This window comes from Trichomycterus rosablanca, chromosome 12 (genome assembly GCF_030014385.1).
Source record: "Trichomycterus rosablanca isolate fTriRos1 chromosome 12, fTriRos1.hap1, whole genome shotgun sequence".
NCBI classification, from domain to species: domain Eukaryota; kingdom Metazoa; phylum Chordata; class Actinopteri; order Siluriformes; family Trichomycteridae; genus Trichomycterus; species Trichomycterus rosablanca.
The window spans coordinates 29,650,233-29,668,908 of record NC_085999.1 but is presented as its reverse complement, the minus strand read 5'-3'; the positions used below and the strand labels follow the sequence as shown (position 1 = coordinate 29,668,908).

Here is an 18,676-nt window from a genome sequence, read left to right as displayed (position 1 = left end):
ACCGTTTTTTTTTTAAAACAAAAATACAAGTGAGAAGTGACAAGAAGTTTAATGATACCCCGTCCAAAAATGCACGTCAACAAGTAGCGAGTGATCAAAGTGTTTGTGCGCTGACGTGATGAAATCAAGGAGGAAAAATAAATGAATCTGAGTGGATTTGGCAACACGAATAGCATGGATTGTTCTGTAGTGAGTTAGAGGTTAATAAATATTTTTGCAATGTTGGTGTTTTGTTGTTATGTTTTGTAGAGAACGATCAGGTCAGAAATACTGTAAAACGTGTGTGTGTGCCAGTGTATTCTGATATAAACTATATTTTCCCCCTGTCCCACCTGTTTACACTCCTCTCCTTCGTTCTCATTGGCTGTTCGACATGTCACTCATTCCCAGTCTCACATCTGAGATCAGATATCTGACATGCTAGAAAACTCGAGCGGTCAGCGAGCCGGTCGGATCGAGTTGTTGGATAGTTCACACTTAGCGATCGAGAGCCGAGTTTTGATCGCCGAGCGAACGCCGAGTTGCTCCAGAGCCGGCAAATCTAGCGCCGACCAGTCGCCGAGCGAAAATCAGGGCAAAAATCGTGTAGTGTGAACCAGGCATAACGCAGCAACGTGCACTAGGCACACGGTATCAGATGTTTAGTATCGGAGCCTCGTTTGCGAGTACAAGTTCATGAGCGCGGTATCGGGCAAATACCCGATACCAGTATCGGTACTCATGCATCTCTAGTCAAAACATCTCTGAACTGCTGATACATGAACCTAACATGACATCTGAGGAAATCCTGTGGTATCTGGTACCAGGACATTACTAGCAGGTATTGTGAGGTGGATCATCCTAGGGTCATCTCTTCTATGTGTAAACAATGCACACATGCCCGCCCATCCACGTGATCTTGGGCAAAATGGAATTTGTGGGACCAGTCAACCTTTGTTCAATGCTCATGTGTCTAGTTGCTTGTTGTTGGTGCATTTGAAAGTAGACAGGAGAGCATGGGCAGGCTTCTGCTCCATACACAAAACAGTAGACCTCATGTCCTCTGGGATCAATGAGTCAGTTTTTGGGTAATCCTTTCTGGACCACTGTCTAGATCTAAGCGCACCTGCCTCTGACACCCTTTGCTTTTTTAAATTTGCAGTGGTCTCTAAATTTCTTCATAGCTGAATATATACAAAAGATGCATTTTGGAACAATTAATAAGGTCTTTTGCAAACATGTGGTCCAGCAATGTATAAATACTAACAATTTTTGTTCAGTGTATTGTTATTTTAGTTAAAACATGAACCAAGAGCTGTAGGGATTTATGTATGTCTTTGTGTTTGGTGAAACAAAATAAAGTTGGTTTGCACATCATGCTCTTGGTCTAATTTTTGAAGGATCGTGTCACATTGTGTGTTCCAAGACCAGCTGTCCTTACTCACGACCAAAAAAATTTTGTCACGAAGAGCCAGTTATCACACCGTGTAACACCAGCTTTAGGCTGTTTGTCTGTCTAGATTGGGGAGCACCCAGGTCTACTTATACAGCTTTTTAAAGCTTAATGCAATCCATGTAATCCTTTTATTAAGGTCATCTCATTTGCTTTGATTGAGACATGGATCTTAAAACATAATGGAAAGAGCCAGCACTTTTTCACAGCACTCTGGTTTGTGTCCCTAGTAAAAAAATAAAGGTGGGTGATTGTGTTTATGTTTATGATGTTAGTTTGTCAGTTGCACCTGAATGCAGAGATGAAGCCTATTAATTTTGGAAAGATGTTACATTTCCCATTCAGCATTAAACCATTAACAAAAACTTGAACACTTATACAGTGACTGTGTGATATTTACTGACACAGCACAGATTGTCTGCATGAACATAGGACACTGTTCTGCCTGTCAAGCTTTTGGCAATTAGTAGGGGCTCTTTACTTTCTACTTCTTATATATTCTTTCCTCTGCCAATGGTTTTCTCTAAAAGCTCCCTCTTCTTTGCTATATTAGACCGGGAAAAACCAAAATAAATGTTTTGGCATTGGCTTGGTATTAAAATTATGGTCAGTTTGACCAATTCTGGCAGCAATAATGAGCAAGTACATTTTCTTGCTTAAATTACCATCAACTTTCTGGTAAAAGAAAGCAAATTTCTCTCACTGAAGCACCACTATACATTACAGATGTTGGCTTTTGCATCTTTTGCTAATAACAGAATGGATGGTCCTTATCGTCATTGGCACAAAGAGCTTGATGTATTTCATAAAAATCGAATTAACACTGACCAGGCATAACATTATGAGCACTGACTGATTATCTCTTCATCACGGCAACTGTTAGTGGGTGGGATATAGTAGGCAGCAGGTGAACATTTTATCCTCAAAGTGGATGTGTTAGAAGCAGGAAAAGCAAGGGCCAAATTGTGATGGCTGCAGCTCTTGCGGGGTGTTCCTGGTCTGCAGTGGTCAGTATCTACCAAAAATGGTCCAAGGAAGGAACAGTGGTAAACTGGCGACAGGGTCATGGGCGGCCAAGGCTCATTGATGCACGTGGGGAGCGAAGGCTGGCCAGTATGGTCCGATCCATCAGACGACCTACTTTAGCTCAGATTGCTGAAGAAGTTATTGCTGGTTCTGACAGAAAGGTGTCAGAATACACAGTGCATCACAGTTTCAGGGCTGTTTTGGCAGCAAAAGTGGGACCAACACAAGATTAGGAAGGTGGTCATAATGTTATGCCTGATTGGTGTATAAATGATTTCATGACCAGTGTTAATGGCTTTTTAACAATAAAATTTTTATTGTTTTAATGCTGCTTTTTTCATTTTCTGACCCCTATTTTCTCATCTTTATTTAGGGTCGGCATGTCAAAACAGGGCAGCTGGCGGCCATTAAGGTCATGGACGTCACAGAGGTAAGGAAACAATTCATTCATATTAAGCCTAAGTGTAAAATATCTCACCGCTGAAGTATTTATTGACATATTTCTTGTTTCTTGTTACACTTATGGACATAGTGATGATGCCTTTTACTAAATGTAACTAATGATATCATGTTTCCCATTGATGTATTTTCTATTACCAGTATTCAACCACTTATAAACGTCTTTCAACACTTATGAGCACTTAGCCCCTACTAAACACTTTTTTAATGAATTGGAGTGTCCATTCTGAGCTAGGCTTTCTCATCCAACATCAGTGCCTAATGGTACTAATGTTACAAATTCCCACAGACACTCACACAAAGGGGAAGGTGGGGGACAACTCCATATAAATGTCTTTATGCAATCTCCTGGTTAGGCATCCACATACTTTTGGCTGTATGGTGTGGCTTTAAAAAGATGCAGTGTTTTTTAGCTAATGGGCTGACTCTGAATCAGGTTCACTGATGCAGCTCTGTGCTTGACCCACATACAGTTTTCTGGTACATAAAACAAAAGATGCAGTGGGGGGAGGGATCCTTGTTTTTCTGCTGACAGGGGTTCAGCAGAAGTGCTGTGGGATTATTAGAAGAGGTGATGATTTTCATGACCCTTTTTACCGCTCTCTTTCCTGTCTTCCTTCCATCCCTGCTCTCTCGCCTGCTAAAAGAATTTTTGAGGCAGGGGAAAAGGATGATGATGTCACTCTGCAATATTTCCCCTCCCCAATGTGAGCTCCACTCGGTCTCTAATATGTGTACCCGCACACACTCGTGCATGCACACAGCTTTTACCAGGACCTGTGTGTGCTAATGCATTTTCTTTTCCATCAGGCCTCCAGAGGATTCAGCGAGGCCTTTAAAGATGCTGACATTGTGCAATATGCATATGATTGTCGATTAGTTTCTGCTCCATTGCCTCAAGTTTGTTTTTACTAATTTAATATAATTTGTGACTCTCATCTTGTTTTTCTATCTTTCTTTCTTTCTTGTTTTTGTGTATCTAGGATGAAGAGGAAGAGATTAAGTTGGAGATCAATATGCTGAAGAAATATTCTCACCATCGCAACATTGCCACCTACTATGGTGCATTTATCAAAAAGAGCCCACCAGGACACGATGACCAGCTCTGGGTCAGCCCAATTTCCTTCTGTTTCTGTATGGAAAAAAGTGTTTGTGATTTAATCATACAGTACAGTATGATGTGGTACTGAACAGTGTTACACCCAGGTAACAGAGAAAACTTGTGGGGTAGTTTTACAACAATTTATAAGTACATTTCAAAATTATTCAAGAAAATAACACAATAAATTGTAGTCTTTTTATTACCTACTGTTATAGTAAATATCATAAAGAGGGCGCCCAGGTGGCGCAGCGGGATATTCCGCTGACGCACCAGCACCGAGTTTCTGAACCTCCCGGTTCGAGGCTCGGTGTTGCCACCGGTCGGCTGGGCGCCATATGGCGGGCATAATTGGCAGTGCCTGCAGGGTGGGGGACCGGACTATATGTGGGTGGGTGGGTCTTCATGCGCTGTGTAAGGACCCTGATTTGCAGAAGAGACGCCCGTGCAGAATGCACGGACGAGAAGAGGAGGGCTGTACACGTGTAAAGAAGGCGTGGGGCAGCGGCGTGCTCTCCTTGGATGCAGGTCTGGTGTGCCTGTTAGCAGCGGAAGACAGATTGGAAGCGCTAAAAATTGGGAGAAAAATTGGGGAGAAAATTCGGAGAAAAAAAATAAAATAAATAAAATAAAAAAATAAAAAATATCATAAAGAGCCCCAGCCAAACCCAAGCAAATACACACCCATTCCAGCAATCCTGCTTACATTACCTTTAACTACATCTTTTTGCTGATACGCCAACTTGTGTACCTCTGCCAAGCATGAAAATGTCATGCTGTAAAAAAAGCAAAACGGAACTTTTTATCCACCCATGATTGTTATGCACAAGAAAATTAGCTTTAATGTTTTGGCTCATGGTAATATCGTAGGTCAAACAAACTAGTTGACCCAACCTTATAGCAACCCTTTAAAATGAACATATCATCTACTTTGGCGCTGATGTCTGTTATGCTATCCCACCACAGCTGAGATTCGAACTCAGAAGCTTTTTAAGTGTTAGGATAATTATTGGTTAATCTTTTACTCATTAACATTAATTGTTTTAAGCCATATTGTTAAATATTTATATTATTACAACACTGAAAAAAAATTAAGTGTAGACATTGGGTGTGTTCGAAAACCTAGTGAGCTCTCTTTGACGTCACATTTGACGTCATCCTCCGCGCGCTCCTGAGAAGAAAGCTGTTTGAATTTTTAGATGCCTTAAAATGCTGCCTAGTAAGGTACCTTAAATTTGAACGGTGTTTTGACTTATTAATGAGGGAGCATTCGATGGTGGTAAAGGCAATTCCAGCATTCAGTGCGGCACAACTTTTCTCGAAAAAAATGGCAAATATGGCGGACGAATGCAGAGCAACGAATGAGTTATTTTCAAACGTAAATAAATTATTGTTGATTTTTAATTTGTATAACATGTACAAGTGTAATTTATTTGCAAATTTGGGCTTGTCAGTGACAGTTTAACTGTTTTTAGTGCACAGAGGAGATTAGTTAGTTGACATGCTAGCATGTTGTGCCACCTCATCCCATTGGTTTAAATGGTATGAAGCTAACTGTGTTAGCTTAGTAAGCGAAAAGTGATGGAATTGCTGTCTAAGTAGCGTGTCCAAATAATCAGACTTGATCTGAATCGATGACTTATTAGAATCCTACGTAGGCAGCTGATTATGTGGCCAGTAGACAGCAAGATTTTCGAACAGACCCATAGAATCTGACTTCAGAGTAAGATTCATATTTGTGTGTGTGTGTGTGTGTGTGTGTGTGTGTGTGTGTAAACAGTAAAACATTTTTCAGGATCTCTGTTTACACTTTTGTCTAGACGTGTTAATTCACTTTTTCTCTAAACAACGAAAGAGTGAAAAACAAAGCCTTTCCAGAAAGGTGCCAAATTTCACTGCTTATATATTTTTAAACCACTGTCTAATAATTGATTGAGTTTTGTGTTTGTGCCATGCCTGTAACTGCTTGTATAGTTGGTGATGGAGTTCTGTGGTGCGGGGTCAATCACAGACCTGGTGAAGAACACTAAAGGCAACTGGCTGAAAGAAGACTGGATCGCGTACATTTCTCGAGAAATCCTCAGGGTAACTTCTATTTATGCATTTATGCATATGCTAGTCATATCCAATTACACCGATATAATACTCCTCACTGCTGCAGACCCCTACCCTGATCAAGAGAGGAGTAAGGAACACACGCCCCTCAACACAGGGGGGCGTAGTCAACTGCTTATTTTCACTTGCCACCTTCATTATTCCCTGTCTTGAGCTGATGTAACGGTGACTATGACCAGCCAGCTAAGGCCGCAGTTGCAGCAGAAATGAGGAATCTCTTTGGTCCTCCCACCCTCAGACATAGCCAGTCATGTCTGTGTAAGCAGTTATAGCAAAGCTGAGATTCAAACTCAAGAGACCGAGACTTCGCTGGTTGTACGATTAGCACATTAGACCATGTTTTACTTATTTTTGTACCAATGTGTGTTTACTTGAATACACAACATGGTCAAGGTTTCTGCTCAAATCTGGAAGTGTTCTGGTCCAGAAATACTTTGAAATGAAAAAGTCCTGATAAAATAAAGCTGACTTCCTGACTTTTACTGGAAGACTACATATGGCATCAGTATGTGACTTATACATGTTACCTTAATTTAATTAATTAAGAATTTAAATTTATTGTTTGTTTTTTGTCAATATCAGTTAACCAGACCATCATAAGCATAAATTTAACAGCTAAACAACCAAATTCATTGATACAAACATGGTTTGTTTGAATAAACACATTAGTATAAAGCTATACTGGAGATTTGATAAAACATAAGATTTTATTGTCCACACATTGGGATTGGGATTACTATATGGCCTTAGAAATGGAATGTGCTGAAATACTGAGCATCACTGTTTTTTAATGCCTTATGTCTACTTGTATTAAAATGTCTTCTCCAGATTCAGTGTTCATATGTGTTTCACTTTAGGGACTGGCTCATCTACATGCCCACCATGTCATCCATAGAGATATTAAAGGGCAGAACGTACTGCTGACTGAAAATGCAGAAGTCAAGTTAGGTAAAGAGCAGTGTTTTAAATCAACCCCTGCATGCTTAACCAATATTAAGTGCTCATTTCAAATATATATCGCTTTTTGCATACATGTTTTGGGCCCTTATTTTAGATTTATATATCTGTCATCTGAAAGTAATGCTTTTACTATACCTACTGCTTGCATGTGTCAGTGGACTTTGGTGTAAGTGCCCAGCTGGACCGCACAGTTGGCCGTAGGAACACCTTTATTGGCACGCCATACTGGATGGCACCAGAGGTCATTGCCTGTGATGAAAACCCAGATGCAACCTATGACTATCGGGTAAGATGCACACCTATTTTTGTTCACGATTAAACTTTCAAAGTGAAGCTGAGAAATAGACACATTGGACACACCAGACTTACACATTCCTACTTGATAAAGGGGGAGGATGCCAGTTACCCAACATGATTAAACACATACTATCTCTTTGACGTCACATTTGACGTCATCCTCCGCGCGCTCCTGAGAAGAAAGCTGTTCGAATTTTTAGATGCCTTAAAATGCTGCCTAGTAAGGTACCTTAAATTTGAACGGTGTTTTGACTGATTAATGAGGGAGCATTCGATGGTGGTGAAGACAATTCCAGCATTCAGTGCGGCACAACTTTTCTCGAAAGAAATGGCAAATATGGTGGACGAATGCAGAGCAACGAATGCAGAGCAACGAACGAACCTAAAGCTGGAACAATGAAAGGCATTTTAAACTTTGGAAAAGCAGAAAAAACATTTGAACTTCATTACAATCACTAAATTAGGAATACACATAAAATATTAGAGACTACCTGAAGGATACAAAGCACCCACATAAACCTTATATGCTGTGAATGTAACTCACAAGAGTAAACACGGTGTTAAGATAGATAGATAGATAGATAGATAGATAGATAGATAGATAGATAGATAGATAGATAGATAGATAGAAGCTCAAGAATAGTGCTACAGATAAACCAACAGGTGCTTCCTTTCTAATCCACTAAATTAACACAATAGGACATCAGTAAAGCTCTACAGCGTGTGTGTGTGTGTGTGTGTGTGTGTGTGAGAGATTGGTGTATTGGGCATGGCTGTGCTGATGCTCATCCTGAGCCTTATAATTTTGGTCATCAGAGTGCAAAAGCATTTTCCTGATTCCATCAGGGTAAACAGTCACTTACTGGGATGGCCTTGGTAAATGTTAATAGTTCTGGTTCTGCATTGCCTGATGTGAATGTCATGCAGAGAGGGCAGAGCAGTCCTGGAGATGCACTCAGCTAAATGCACTACTCTCCGCAGGGCTTTGCGGTCCTGGTTTCCATACCACACTGAAATGCACTGAGTGAGAATGAGCTATAGTGTTCTTATTTTGAAAAGAATTGTAGCTAAAAGAAATTCTAGAATATTGAAATATCTAATCTAATCCTTTTGTAAAACCAGTAGTGGCTGAGAAATGAGAAATATCTGAATTTATAATCTGACTATTTTGGAATAAAAAAAAAAAAAACATAAAAGAACTTAAAGATCTACGATAAATATACTTAAATATAACAGTTTTTGCAAATGTAAAGGTAAAAAAGTTATAAATCAGTTTATTAAATATTGATTGTGTCATATCCTTTGCACTGCTTCTCTTAACATGTTAATTTTAGCAAATAAACTGGAGAAAAAAACCCAAAAAGGTTATTACCCTTTTACTCCAAACTGTTTTTTTTTATCTAGAATAATCACATTTATAATTTTATCATTAATTGTGGTGGGTGCTCTGGTGACATGAGTAAATTAGGCTAGCCCACTGCTATCAGCCGTTTGGACATCTACATACAGACATGATTTGGAGGAAGAAGTCGAATGATCGGCATCCTGTCAGTGGTGTGTTATTGCATTGCACCTAGTAATTCTGGCAAAGCTGGACCCACCATGATTCTGACAAGGATAAAGCTGTGGTAAAACTAGAAAATGAGAAACTTTTACCGCTTGCTCTGATGGTGCACTCCTCTAAGCTAAATCTACGTTGTAATTGCAAAACTTTTTTCTTTCTTTTTCCTCCAGAGTGATTTGTGGTCTTGTGGCATCACTGCTATAGAGATGGCTGAGGGAGCACCGCGTAAGTGCAGCAGTTAGCTTAATGCTACCACGCCTCTATACTTCCTTTCCTCTCACTGTTCCTGCCTTCTCACAAGTACTCCTCTGTTAAGCTGCGTAATCACATGTAAAATGTTTTAAATTGCTAAATTTGCAAATCAGAGCAGAGATTAGAACAATTCCGAATAAAGTACTTATTCAAGGAACTCATTAAACAGTTATGATGCATAACTTATTTGGTAGCTTAGATAACCAGAGGACTTCCGAATAATGTAATGCTGAACATTCACGTTTAATTTTTCTTCTTTTCTTTGGACTTTTAGCGCTGTGTGACATGCATCCGATGCGAGCACTCTTTCTTATTCCAAGAAATCCTCCGCCCAGACTGAAGTCCAAAAAGTGGTAAGTTTTTTTAAAGCTTATAGACATGCCTACTTATATCTAGGCCTCTTGTAAGAACATGTAAATTCAAGTCAATTCAATGTTTTCAGATGGCTGTAAACTAATCTTTTTAAACCAGTTAAATTAGTGGTCCCCAACCACTGGGCCATGGACCGGTACTGGTCCGTGGGTCATTTATTACCGGGCCGCACAGAAAGAATAAATATTTAGATATTTATAAATATTTACATCAGCAATGAAAACACTGCTTCCATTTCCAACACATGGGTGTTTATCATCTCATATCACCCTCAGGTGGAAGCAGCGTCTCGTTGCAGCAAAAAAAGCTTATTTGTGAGCAGTATAGTTATTCTATTTTAAATCCTCCCGTCCCCGCCGGTCCGTGAAATTTTATCTTAAATGAAACCGTCCCGTGGTACAAAAAAGGTTGTGGAGCGCTGAGTTAAATAATACTAAGAGTTTCTTAACCTTTTTACATTTTTCCTGAATTAAAGTGACTAAAATGTGATGAATCAAAGATGAATGTGTAAATCATGTTGCTGATATACATTAGTGCATCACTTCATCTGTTTAACATGAGGGAACAAGTGGCAGGAGACACAGTTTCTAGTTGCATTCTTCCTCATTCTTTATTTATTTCATGGGCGGCACGTTTGCTCAGTGGGTAGCACTGTCGCCTCACAGCAAGAAGGTCCTGGGTTTGATCCCCAGGTGGAGCGGTTCAGGTCCTTTCTGTGTGGAGTTTGCATGTTCTCCCCGTGTCTGTGTGGGGTTTATTCCGGGAGCTCTGGTTTCCTCCCACAGTCCAAAGACATGCAAGGGAGGTGAATTGGAGATACTAAATTGTCCATGACTGTGTTTGTTTGACATTAAAATTGTAAAACTTGTAAAATCCTAGTAAATAAATAAATATTTATTTCATCTGTCAGGTCCAAGAAGTTCATAAATTTTATTGAAAGCTGTCTGGTAAAGAACTACACCCAGAGGCCTCCAACAGAGCAGCTGCTAAAACACCCGTTTATAAGAGACCAGCCGAACGAGAGACAAGTGCGCATCCAGCTCAAAGACCACATCGACCGTACACGCAAAAAGAGAGGAGAGAAAGGTCCGTCATTCATAAACAATTCTATATATCCTTACTATACTGTATACATGTCACTTTTTTTGCATTCGCTTAAGCTTTGATTTCTTTTTGTCATTTCAGATGAGACTGAGTATGAATACAGTGGCAGTGAGGAAGAGGAGGAAGAAGCCCCAGAGCAGGAAGGCGAACCCAGGTACTGTGCTGAGATCTTAGTGATTTGTGACTGATTTAGCACCACAAACGGTTTAAATTCACTTTTTAACCCACAGCTCTATCGTGAACGTGCCGGGCGAGTCGACCCTGCGGCGGGACTTCATCCGTCTTCAGCAGGAGAACAAGGAACGCTCAGAGGCGCTGAGGAGGCAGCAGCTCCTGCAGGAACAGCAGCTCCGGGAGCAAGAGGAGTATAAACGTCAGCTTCTAGCCGAGCGCCAGAAGCGTATTGAACAGCAGAAGGAGCAAAGGAGGAGGCTGGAGGAGGTAGGGGGGAGTGTTTTTAAAAATAGGGACCAGCTGCATTATGTAAAAGCCTTTATTGGCATTGGCTGGGTTTTCTATTAGCTTTAGGCATTGCCTGCCTGTTTTATTAGGGACTGGCTAAGTGGAGAGCAGAATCCCTGCTACAGTCCCCTTTGAGGAAAATGGATTGTAGGAAATTGGCCTAATCTCAAATTAAAACAAAAATAAAGTTCATTTATTTCAGGAACAAAACAATTCCCTCTGTTAATTATGGTGGGGGGTCTGTGATGATGTGGAGCTGTTTTACTTCCTAATGCCCTGGGAACCTCATAGGGGTACATGCACACCAGAGACATGATGTACCAGGACGTTTTAAATGACAAAAATCTTTCTGCCTCTGCCAAAAGATTAAAAATTGGGTAGAGGGTTCACATTTTTGTCCTGGATTTTAATGAATAAAGGTTATTAGGATGTGTTTTTCTGTTATTATAAATCGATGGATAATTAGACTACATGCTTTCAGAGGAAAATAAGGAAATACAGGCCATTCCAAAGGCTTCACACTGTGTTTGGGGAAGTGGTAGCTTAATGGTTCAAGTCCTGACCTAATAATCAGAAGGTTACTGGTTCAAGCCCCTCCACTGCCAGGTTGTTACTGTTGAGGAGTTAAACAAGGTCCTTAACTTTCAATTGCTTTAATTGTAGTCATACATAATTGTAAGTCACTTTGGATAAGTGTCTGCTATATGCCGTAAATGTGAATGTTAATGCATGCATAATTGCATTTTAATGAGCTGTGTGCAGATTCCCTTCAAAGAACAATCAGATGTTTTAAACAGTGTCCTTTTTTATTTCTTTCCTTTGGATCTGCTGTCTGTCACGGCTAACTACAGCAACAACGGCGCGAGCGAGAGATGCGGAGACAGCAGGAGAGAGAGCAGCGGCGGCGTGAGCAGGAAGAGAAGAGGCGTCTGGAAGAGATGGAACGCAGACGCAAGGAAGAAGAGGACCGCAGACGGGCTGAGGAGGAGAAAAGGAGAGCAGACCGTGAACAGGTAGCAGTATTAATGCAACATGTACATAACCAAGTATGAATGTAAATTATTTTTTGGGGTTTTACAAATATGCAGCCTGTTTTTATGCAAACAGCATGTTCAATTAACTTGTGGAGCTCTGCACCAAGTACAGACATGATTTCTGCAAACTGACCCTGTATTCCAAAGGCATCTCTTGTTATGATTGTTACTTGTTAGATTGAATGAGAGAATTAAAAATATCTTGTCTGACGTGATGTGACACATTGGGTGTGTTTGAAAACCTAGTGAGCTCGGGGGAGTCACGTGATGCGATGAAGGTGAAAGCTGCATAGCGGAGAGCTCCATGACGCGTCATTATTGTTATCGTAAACTGTCAGAAATAATTATTTTGCACACAACAGTAAATTAATAATTTAAAGATGTTAAAACAACCGAAGATTCATTCATTTAGTGAAGGTAAGAAGCAATTACGCTTGCACGGCCCTAAAGCAAAGATCACTCAAGATGGTGAGAGTGAATGAGGGTGAACAGACAGATATGGCCCAGGATATCACCAAAATATATGAGACTCTAAAACAAATGGCGAGTGCACTTGAAGGGTTGGCAGATGTTAAAAAGACTACTGTTTTGATTGAGGGAAAATTATCAGCTCTAATAACCAGAATAACGGACATTATCCAGTTCTCCATGATGTACCTGGCGGTACTGAGGATTCAAGTTATGGGTGGATATAAACGCTTTATCCCATTGGTTTGAATGGCATGAGACTAACTGTGTTGGCTTAGTAAGCGAAAAATGATGGAATCACTGTCTAAGTAGTGCGTTTGAATAACCTCACTTATAAGTCGATGACTTATTAGAATCCTTTCTACTTAGGCAGTTGCCTATGTAGGCAGTAGACAGCAAGGCAGCTCACTAGGTTTTCGAACAGACCCATTGTGTGAAATTTTACAATGTTTCTTAAATGACAGACCTGCAAATACACCACCATGTCACGTAATCAAAGAGATCTGAACCTAAAATGTAAACCTGTTGATGTTTTGTTTAGCTGTCTTTAGATGTGCCTGTTGCAATGTTCATTCCAATGCCAAAATGAAGCCAATTAATTCATGCAAATGTGACCAGAACTGTCACAATCGTGAATTAATTGTGTTCAGTTACTGTACATTTTCAGTCAGGTGATTTGATGCTTTACTGGTTTGACAGGAGTACATCCGTCGGCAGCTGGAGGAGGAGCAGAGGCATCTGGAAATACTACAGCAGCAGCTTCTCCATGAGCAGGCCATGCTGTTGGTGAGTATGGCACTGCATAGCTTTTTCAATGCATCTCTTTGTGTTTTGTGTATAAAATCTTCTTGTTTAATAATGAAAATAAATATGGTTAGTAAAGGGCTAACGGATGTGTATCAACGTTTTTTATTTATTTACTTATTTGAACGGACTTTTCCAACTCAGAAGGCTGAGAGTGACCCCGTAGTAACCCCATCGATCAGCTGATTTTTGGATGGTGGAACATTCTCAGCACTGTAATGACTCTAACAGGGTAATGTCTGGTTTAAGTCTAGCAGATGCAGCAGTGTTAATGGGGTTTTAAACACAGCATTGATGATACTAGAAAAATCGCTCTGAAGCCAACGGCATTCTGTGATCAGAAAGCTTCAGAATAGAGAAATATTAACACACATTGTACAGACATGCAAGCAGTCCTAACCGGGGATGTGTTCCTAATAAAGAGGATCCCAACAACAAAAATCCCAACAACACTGCTGCACCTGATGCACTTTTACCAGAACAGGACATACATTTCCATGTCATTACCATGTTAGTGTCACTCACAAGTGCTAAGAATGTTCCACACCGGCTGGTACTTTATTATTATGAAAGATGTGAGGTAAATTTGTAAAACTAGCATGTAGCTTAGCGAGTTATAATTAAAGAATGCACAGTGTTTATCTAGGTTTGTATAGAAACTCTGTTCTAAAACTGACCTAACATGACTTTATAGCAAATGTAATACAACCTTTTCTGCCATAAAGTAACCCAAGGGTTGATAAGGCGTTAAGCCATACCACCAAACCAAACCTTATGTGTGTTATCAAACTACTAACTGCTTGGTCAGATTCTCTGATTATGCCACACCTATGGAAACATCTGTTTATTTTGAGCTATTTTGAGCTCCATTTGCATTATTGCAAATGCTTAAAACTTAGTACTTGTCAAAAAGGTTTGTTTGTGCATTAACTACTCTGAAGTGAAGATAAAACATCTTGGAATGCTTTTCCACACTCAAAATATTCTGCAGCTGTTTTGTAACGTGTACTCCTTTTACACACTGTGTGTGTATGTCAGGAGTTTAAGTGGAGGGAGCTGGAAGAGCAGAGACAGGCTGAGAGACTCCAGAGACAACTACAGCAGGAGCAGGCATACCTGCTTTCTCTACAACAGACCAAAAATCTCAAACAGCAGCCTCAACAGCAACCCCAGACTTCAGAAAGAAACAGAAGCCCCCAGGTTCCTCAACAGCAAACCCTGACTGCAGACAAAAACAGAAGCCCCCAGGTTCCTCAACAGCAAACCCTGACTGCAGACAAAAACAGAAGCCCCCAGGTTCCTCAACAGCAACCCCAGACTTCAGAAAGAAACAGAAGCCCCCAGGTTCCTCAACAGCAAACCCTGACTGCAGACAAAAACAGAAGCCCCCAGGTTCCTCAACAGCAAACCCTGACTGCAGACAAAAACAGAAGCCCCCAGGTTCCTCAACAGCAAACCCTGACTGCAGACAAAAACAGAAGCCCCCAGGTTCCTCAACAGCAAACCCTGACTGCAGACAAAAACAGAAGCCCCCAGGTTCCTCAACAGCAAACCCTGACTGCAGACAAAAACAGAAGCCCCCAGGTTCCTCAACAGCAAACCCTGACTGCAGACAAAAACAGAAGCCCCCAGGTTCCTCAACAGCAAACCCTGACTGCAGACCAAAACAAAAGCCCCCAGGTTCCTCAACAGCAACTCCCCTCTGCAGACAAAAACAGAAACCCCCAGATTCCTCAACAGCAACCCTCGACTTCAGACAAAATCAGAAACCCCCAGGTTCCTCAACAGCAACCCCAGACTGCAGACAAAAACAGAAATTACCAGGTTCCCCAGAAGCAACCCCAGACTGCAGACAAAACCAGAAATTACCAAGTTCCTCTGAAGCAACTCCAGACTGCAGATAAAAACAAGAACCCCCAGGTTCCTCAACAGCAACCCCAGACTGCTGATAGAAACAAAAATGTCCAGGTTACTCAACAGCAACCCCAGACTGCAGACAAAAACAAGAATCCCCAGGTTCCTCAACAGCAACCTCAGAGTGCAGACAAAAACCGAAATTCCCAGGAGCCTCATTGCTTAGCTCAAAGAAGTAAAATCCCTCAACAGCAGCAACAGTCTCAGACTGAAAAGAACAAAGTTCCAGGAGAGCAGTACCAGGACAAGGACAAGAAGCAGCCAGCCCAGCCACTGACAACCCAAGAACAATCTAAAATTCCCCAGTTACAGCAGTTAGCTGTAGACAGGACCAAAACCCCTGCAACGCTGCAGCCATCCGTGCAGGAGACGAGCAGAACCTCCCAGCCACAAGTTTCTCAGCCTCAGCAAGTTCAGGATCCCTCCTCACAACAGGAGCAAACGGTCCAGAGCTCGGCCCCCCAGCCTTTTCAGCCTGCCCAGGACGAAGGACAAGGCAATCAGATGCTTTCATCAGAAGCTCATGGTTCTGCACCTGACTCTGAGCCAATCAGAGAGGTGAAGTCTTAACCTGTCGTCGCATCCCAGTTTTCTAATCGCTGTCTTTGCCTGGACTAAAAGTGCAACCTCTTTGCATAGAGGGGTATTAACAACCACTTATGCCTCAAGCTTGCTCGCCTGCACTAATACATTTGGGGTTTTCATTCTTTTAACTGAAGTTTGTCTTTTCACCCTTTGTGGTTACTAAATGTACTTTTAGTCAATTTTTGTCACATAATATTTTAACAAGGATGATCCTTCAAACGGTAGCCATGTGTTGATTTTCATTTTTCAGTGTGCAGTTGACCTTTTTATTTGTATATTGTTTTATGTGAACTATTTGTTTACATTATATTTATCTATCAATGTGGGTATGTGTCTACACTGGTTTTGTTTACATTTTTTGCAAACCCAATTCCAAGCAACTTGTATTCATTTAAAAAAAGAGTGCACATGTAGTTAACGTTTAACCATTTAACAAACCTTATTCATTATATACACTGATCAGCCATAACATTAAAACCACCTCCTTGTTTCTACACTCACTGTCCATTTTATCAGCTCCACTTACCATATAGAAGCACTTTGTAGTTCTACAATTACTGACTGTAGTCCATCTGTTTCTCTGCATGCTGTTCTTCAATGGTCAGGACTCTCACAGGACCACTACAGAGTAGGTATTATTTAGGTGGTGGATCATTCTCAGCACTGCAGTGACAATGCAGAGCAGCACTGCTGGAGTTTTTAAACACCTCACTGTCCGTGCTAGACTGAGAATAGTCCACCAACCAAAAATATATCCAGCCAACAGCGCTCTGTGGGCAGCGTCCTGTGACCACTGATGAAGATCTCAAGGATGACCAATTCAAACAGCAGCAATAGATGAGCGATCGTCTCTGACTTTACATCTACAAGGTGGACCAACTAGGTAGGAATGTCTAATAGAGTGGACAGTGAGTGGACATGGTGTTTAAAAACTCCAGCAGCGCTGATGTGTCTGATCCACTCATACCAGCACAACACACACTAACACACCACCACCATGTCAGTGTCACTGCAGTGCTGAGAATGATCCAAAACCCAAATAATACCTACTCTGTAGTGGTCCTGGGAGAGTCCTGATCATTGAAGAACAGCATGAAAAGGGGGCTAAAAAAGCATGCAGAGAAACAGATGGACTACAGTCAGTAATTGTAGAAATACAAAGTGCTTCTATATGGGAAGTGGAGCTGATAAAATGGACAGTGAGTGAAGAAACAAGGAGGTGGTTTTAATGTTATGGCTGATCGGTGTATATGCGCTTATTCTTATTTGCTTGCCCTTAACACAGAGATTTCTCTGGACTGTCTAAATCCTTCAATAATGTTATGTACTGTAGAGTAGGAATTACTGTTTATCACTCAAAATCAATAAAGTTGATAAAACAAAACATTAAACATATTTTCTTTGTGCTGTTTTGAATTAAGTACCTTTAACAAATCACTGATTTATTTTTTATATGTATTATATTAAGCTCTAACCTTTTTTGGAATTGGGGTTGTAATAAGGTTTCTCCTCTATTTGTGCTGTTCTAATCTCTTCTCGCTCTTCTCTAATCTCTGTTTGCTTTTCATCTCTTTTGCTCTCATATAAGAGTCAAAGCTCTTAAATACTCTGACTCACTTGTCTATTTTAACCAGTGTTGTCTCACTGTTTTGTCTGTAGGTTAATTAACCCCACTTCTACAGGTTAACCCAGCCTTGCTTTGATGTTCTTGCTATGTCCTTGTTTCTTCAAAGTTTATTTCTTATGTAAGTCACACCGTATCTACCTGTGGTTGACACTGTTCTACTGTTCCTGGAATTGCAGGCGGACGAGCGCCACCGCCGAAACGTGCAGGGTTCGCCGCAGGCCGCGGGAGCACAGAAGCAGCCACCTGCCGTCCCTCCTCGAGCCGAAACCTACTCCAATGGCAGCTCCTTAGAAGCAGCCCAGCCTGCCATGCACAGGCCCATGGAATCTCAGGTAACCAGGGTGTAGAGTCTCCCGTATCTGCTGTCCACCAAGTGTAGGTACCGTTTTGCCTGATATTTTGTAGGCTAGCAAATCCTGGTTGCCAAAGCTTTCAAAGCTAATTTTTCTAACAATTTAATGTACATGTTAATGTGAATTTAGGTGATTCTGTACACAGTATGAGGCTATAACAGTGCACTTATTTAATGCAAGAACTTAAATTGGACTGAAATGCTTTTGTTTACAACATTGTCTTCTTTTATTAGAGCCATTTTTGCATTATTTAGTGGCTTTACATGTAGGTCATAATTTAGTTTTGCCATAATCTAATCAACAGAGTTGCATTCACCAAAATAATGTTGTTGTTTGATGCTCCTTTCAATATTGAGCATGAAGAATTTCTAGTTTTTAATATACTGGTGCAGAAATAATGCAATGGGAGTCAGATTCTGGGCTATTCTGGGATACAGACCCGGAACACTTGGGTGGTAAAGGAGTCTAGAGGAGTAATAGACTGTCCCACCACTACTGAGATCTTGAGTTCCAATTTCAGCTCTGCTATCAATCAGCCGGAATTATTAATGTGCAGACAAATATTGCTCAATACTGAAGGGTACAAAAAGCAACAAACATATTTCACAGCTAACAAACAGCGTGTTTTATATCTACATTAACTTATAAACCATCAGTAGGATGCACCAGTGCTCCCTTTTATCTTTTTCAAACTAAACATTTCAAAACTCCTATTTTCTCTGAATATGCTAACATTTCCTCTAAAATCT

At 40.8% G+C, this 18,676-nt stretch overlaps 1 protein-coding gene across 4 annotated transcripts in view; it reads left to right on the top strand.

The window, feature by feature from the left end:
• Positions 1-18,676, top strand: part of map4k4 (mitogen-activated protein kinase kinase kinase kinase 4) — a 56,123-nt gene that overhangs the window by 11,830 nt on the left and 25,617 nt on the right. For 2 of the 4 annotated variants that reach the window (XM_063005633.1, XM_063005632.1), the window contains exons 3-16: positions 2,832-2,888; positions 3,901-4,026; positions 5,991-6,101; positions 6,989-7,079; positions 7,247-7,377; positions 9,123-9,177; positions 9,479-9,557; positions 10,487-10,662; positions 10,762-10,834; positions 10,911-11,121; positions 11,994-12,155; positions 13,344-13,430; positions 14,487-15,920; positions 17,751-17,906. In XM_063005633.1, the coding sequence (XP_062861703.1) occupies positions 2,832-2,888; positions 3,901-4,026; positions 5,991-6,101; positions 6,989-7,079; positions 7,247-7,377; positions 9,123-9,177; positions 9,479-9,557; positions 10,487-10,662; positions 10,762-10,834; positions 10,911-11,121; positions 11,994-12,155; positions 13,344-13,430; positions 14,487-15,920; positions 17,751-17,906 (2,949 nt within the window). The remainder of the gene's footprint in view (positions 1-2,831; positions 2,889-3,900; positions 4,027-5,990; positions 6,102-6,988; positions 7,080-7,246; positions 7,378-9,122; positions 9,178-9,478; positions 9,558-10,486; positions 10,663-10,761; positions 10,835-10,910; positions 11,122-11,993; positions 12,156-13,343; positions 13,431-14,486; positions 15,921-17,750; positions 17,907-18,676) is intronic. The other 2 variants (XM_063005635.1, XM_063005634.1) reach the window with 1 other exon arrangement.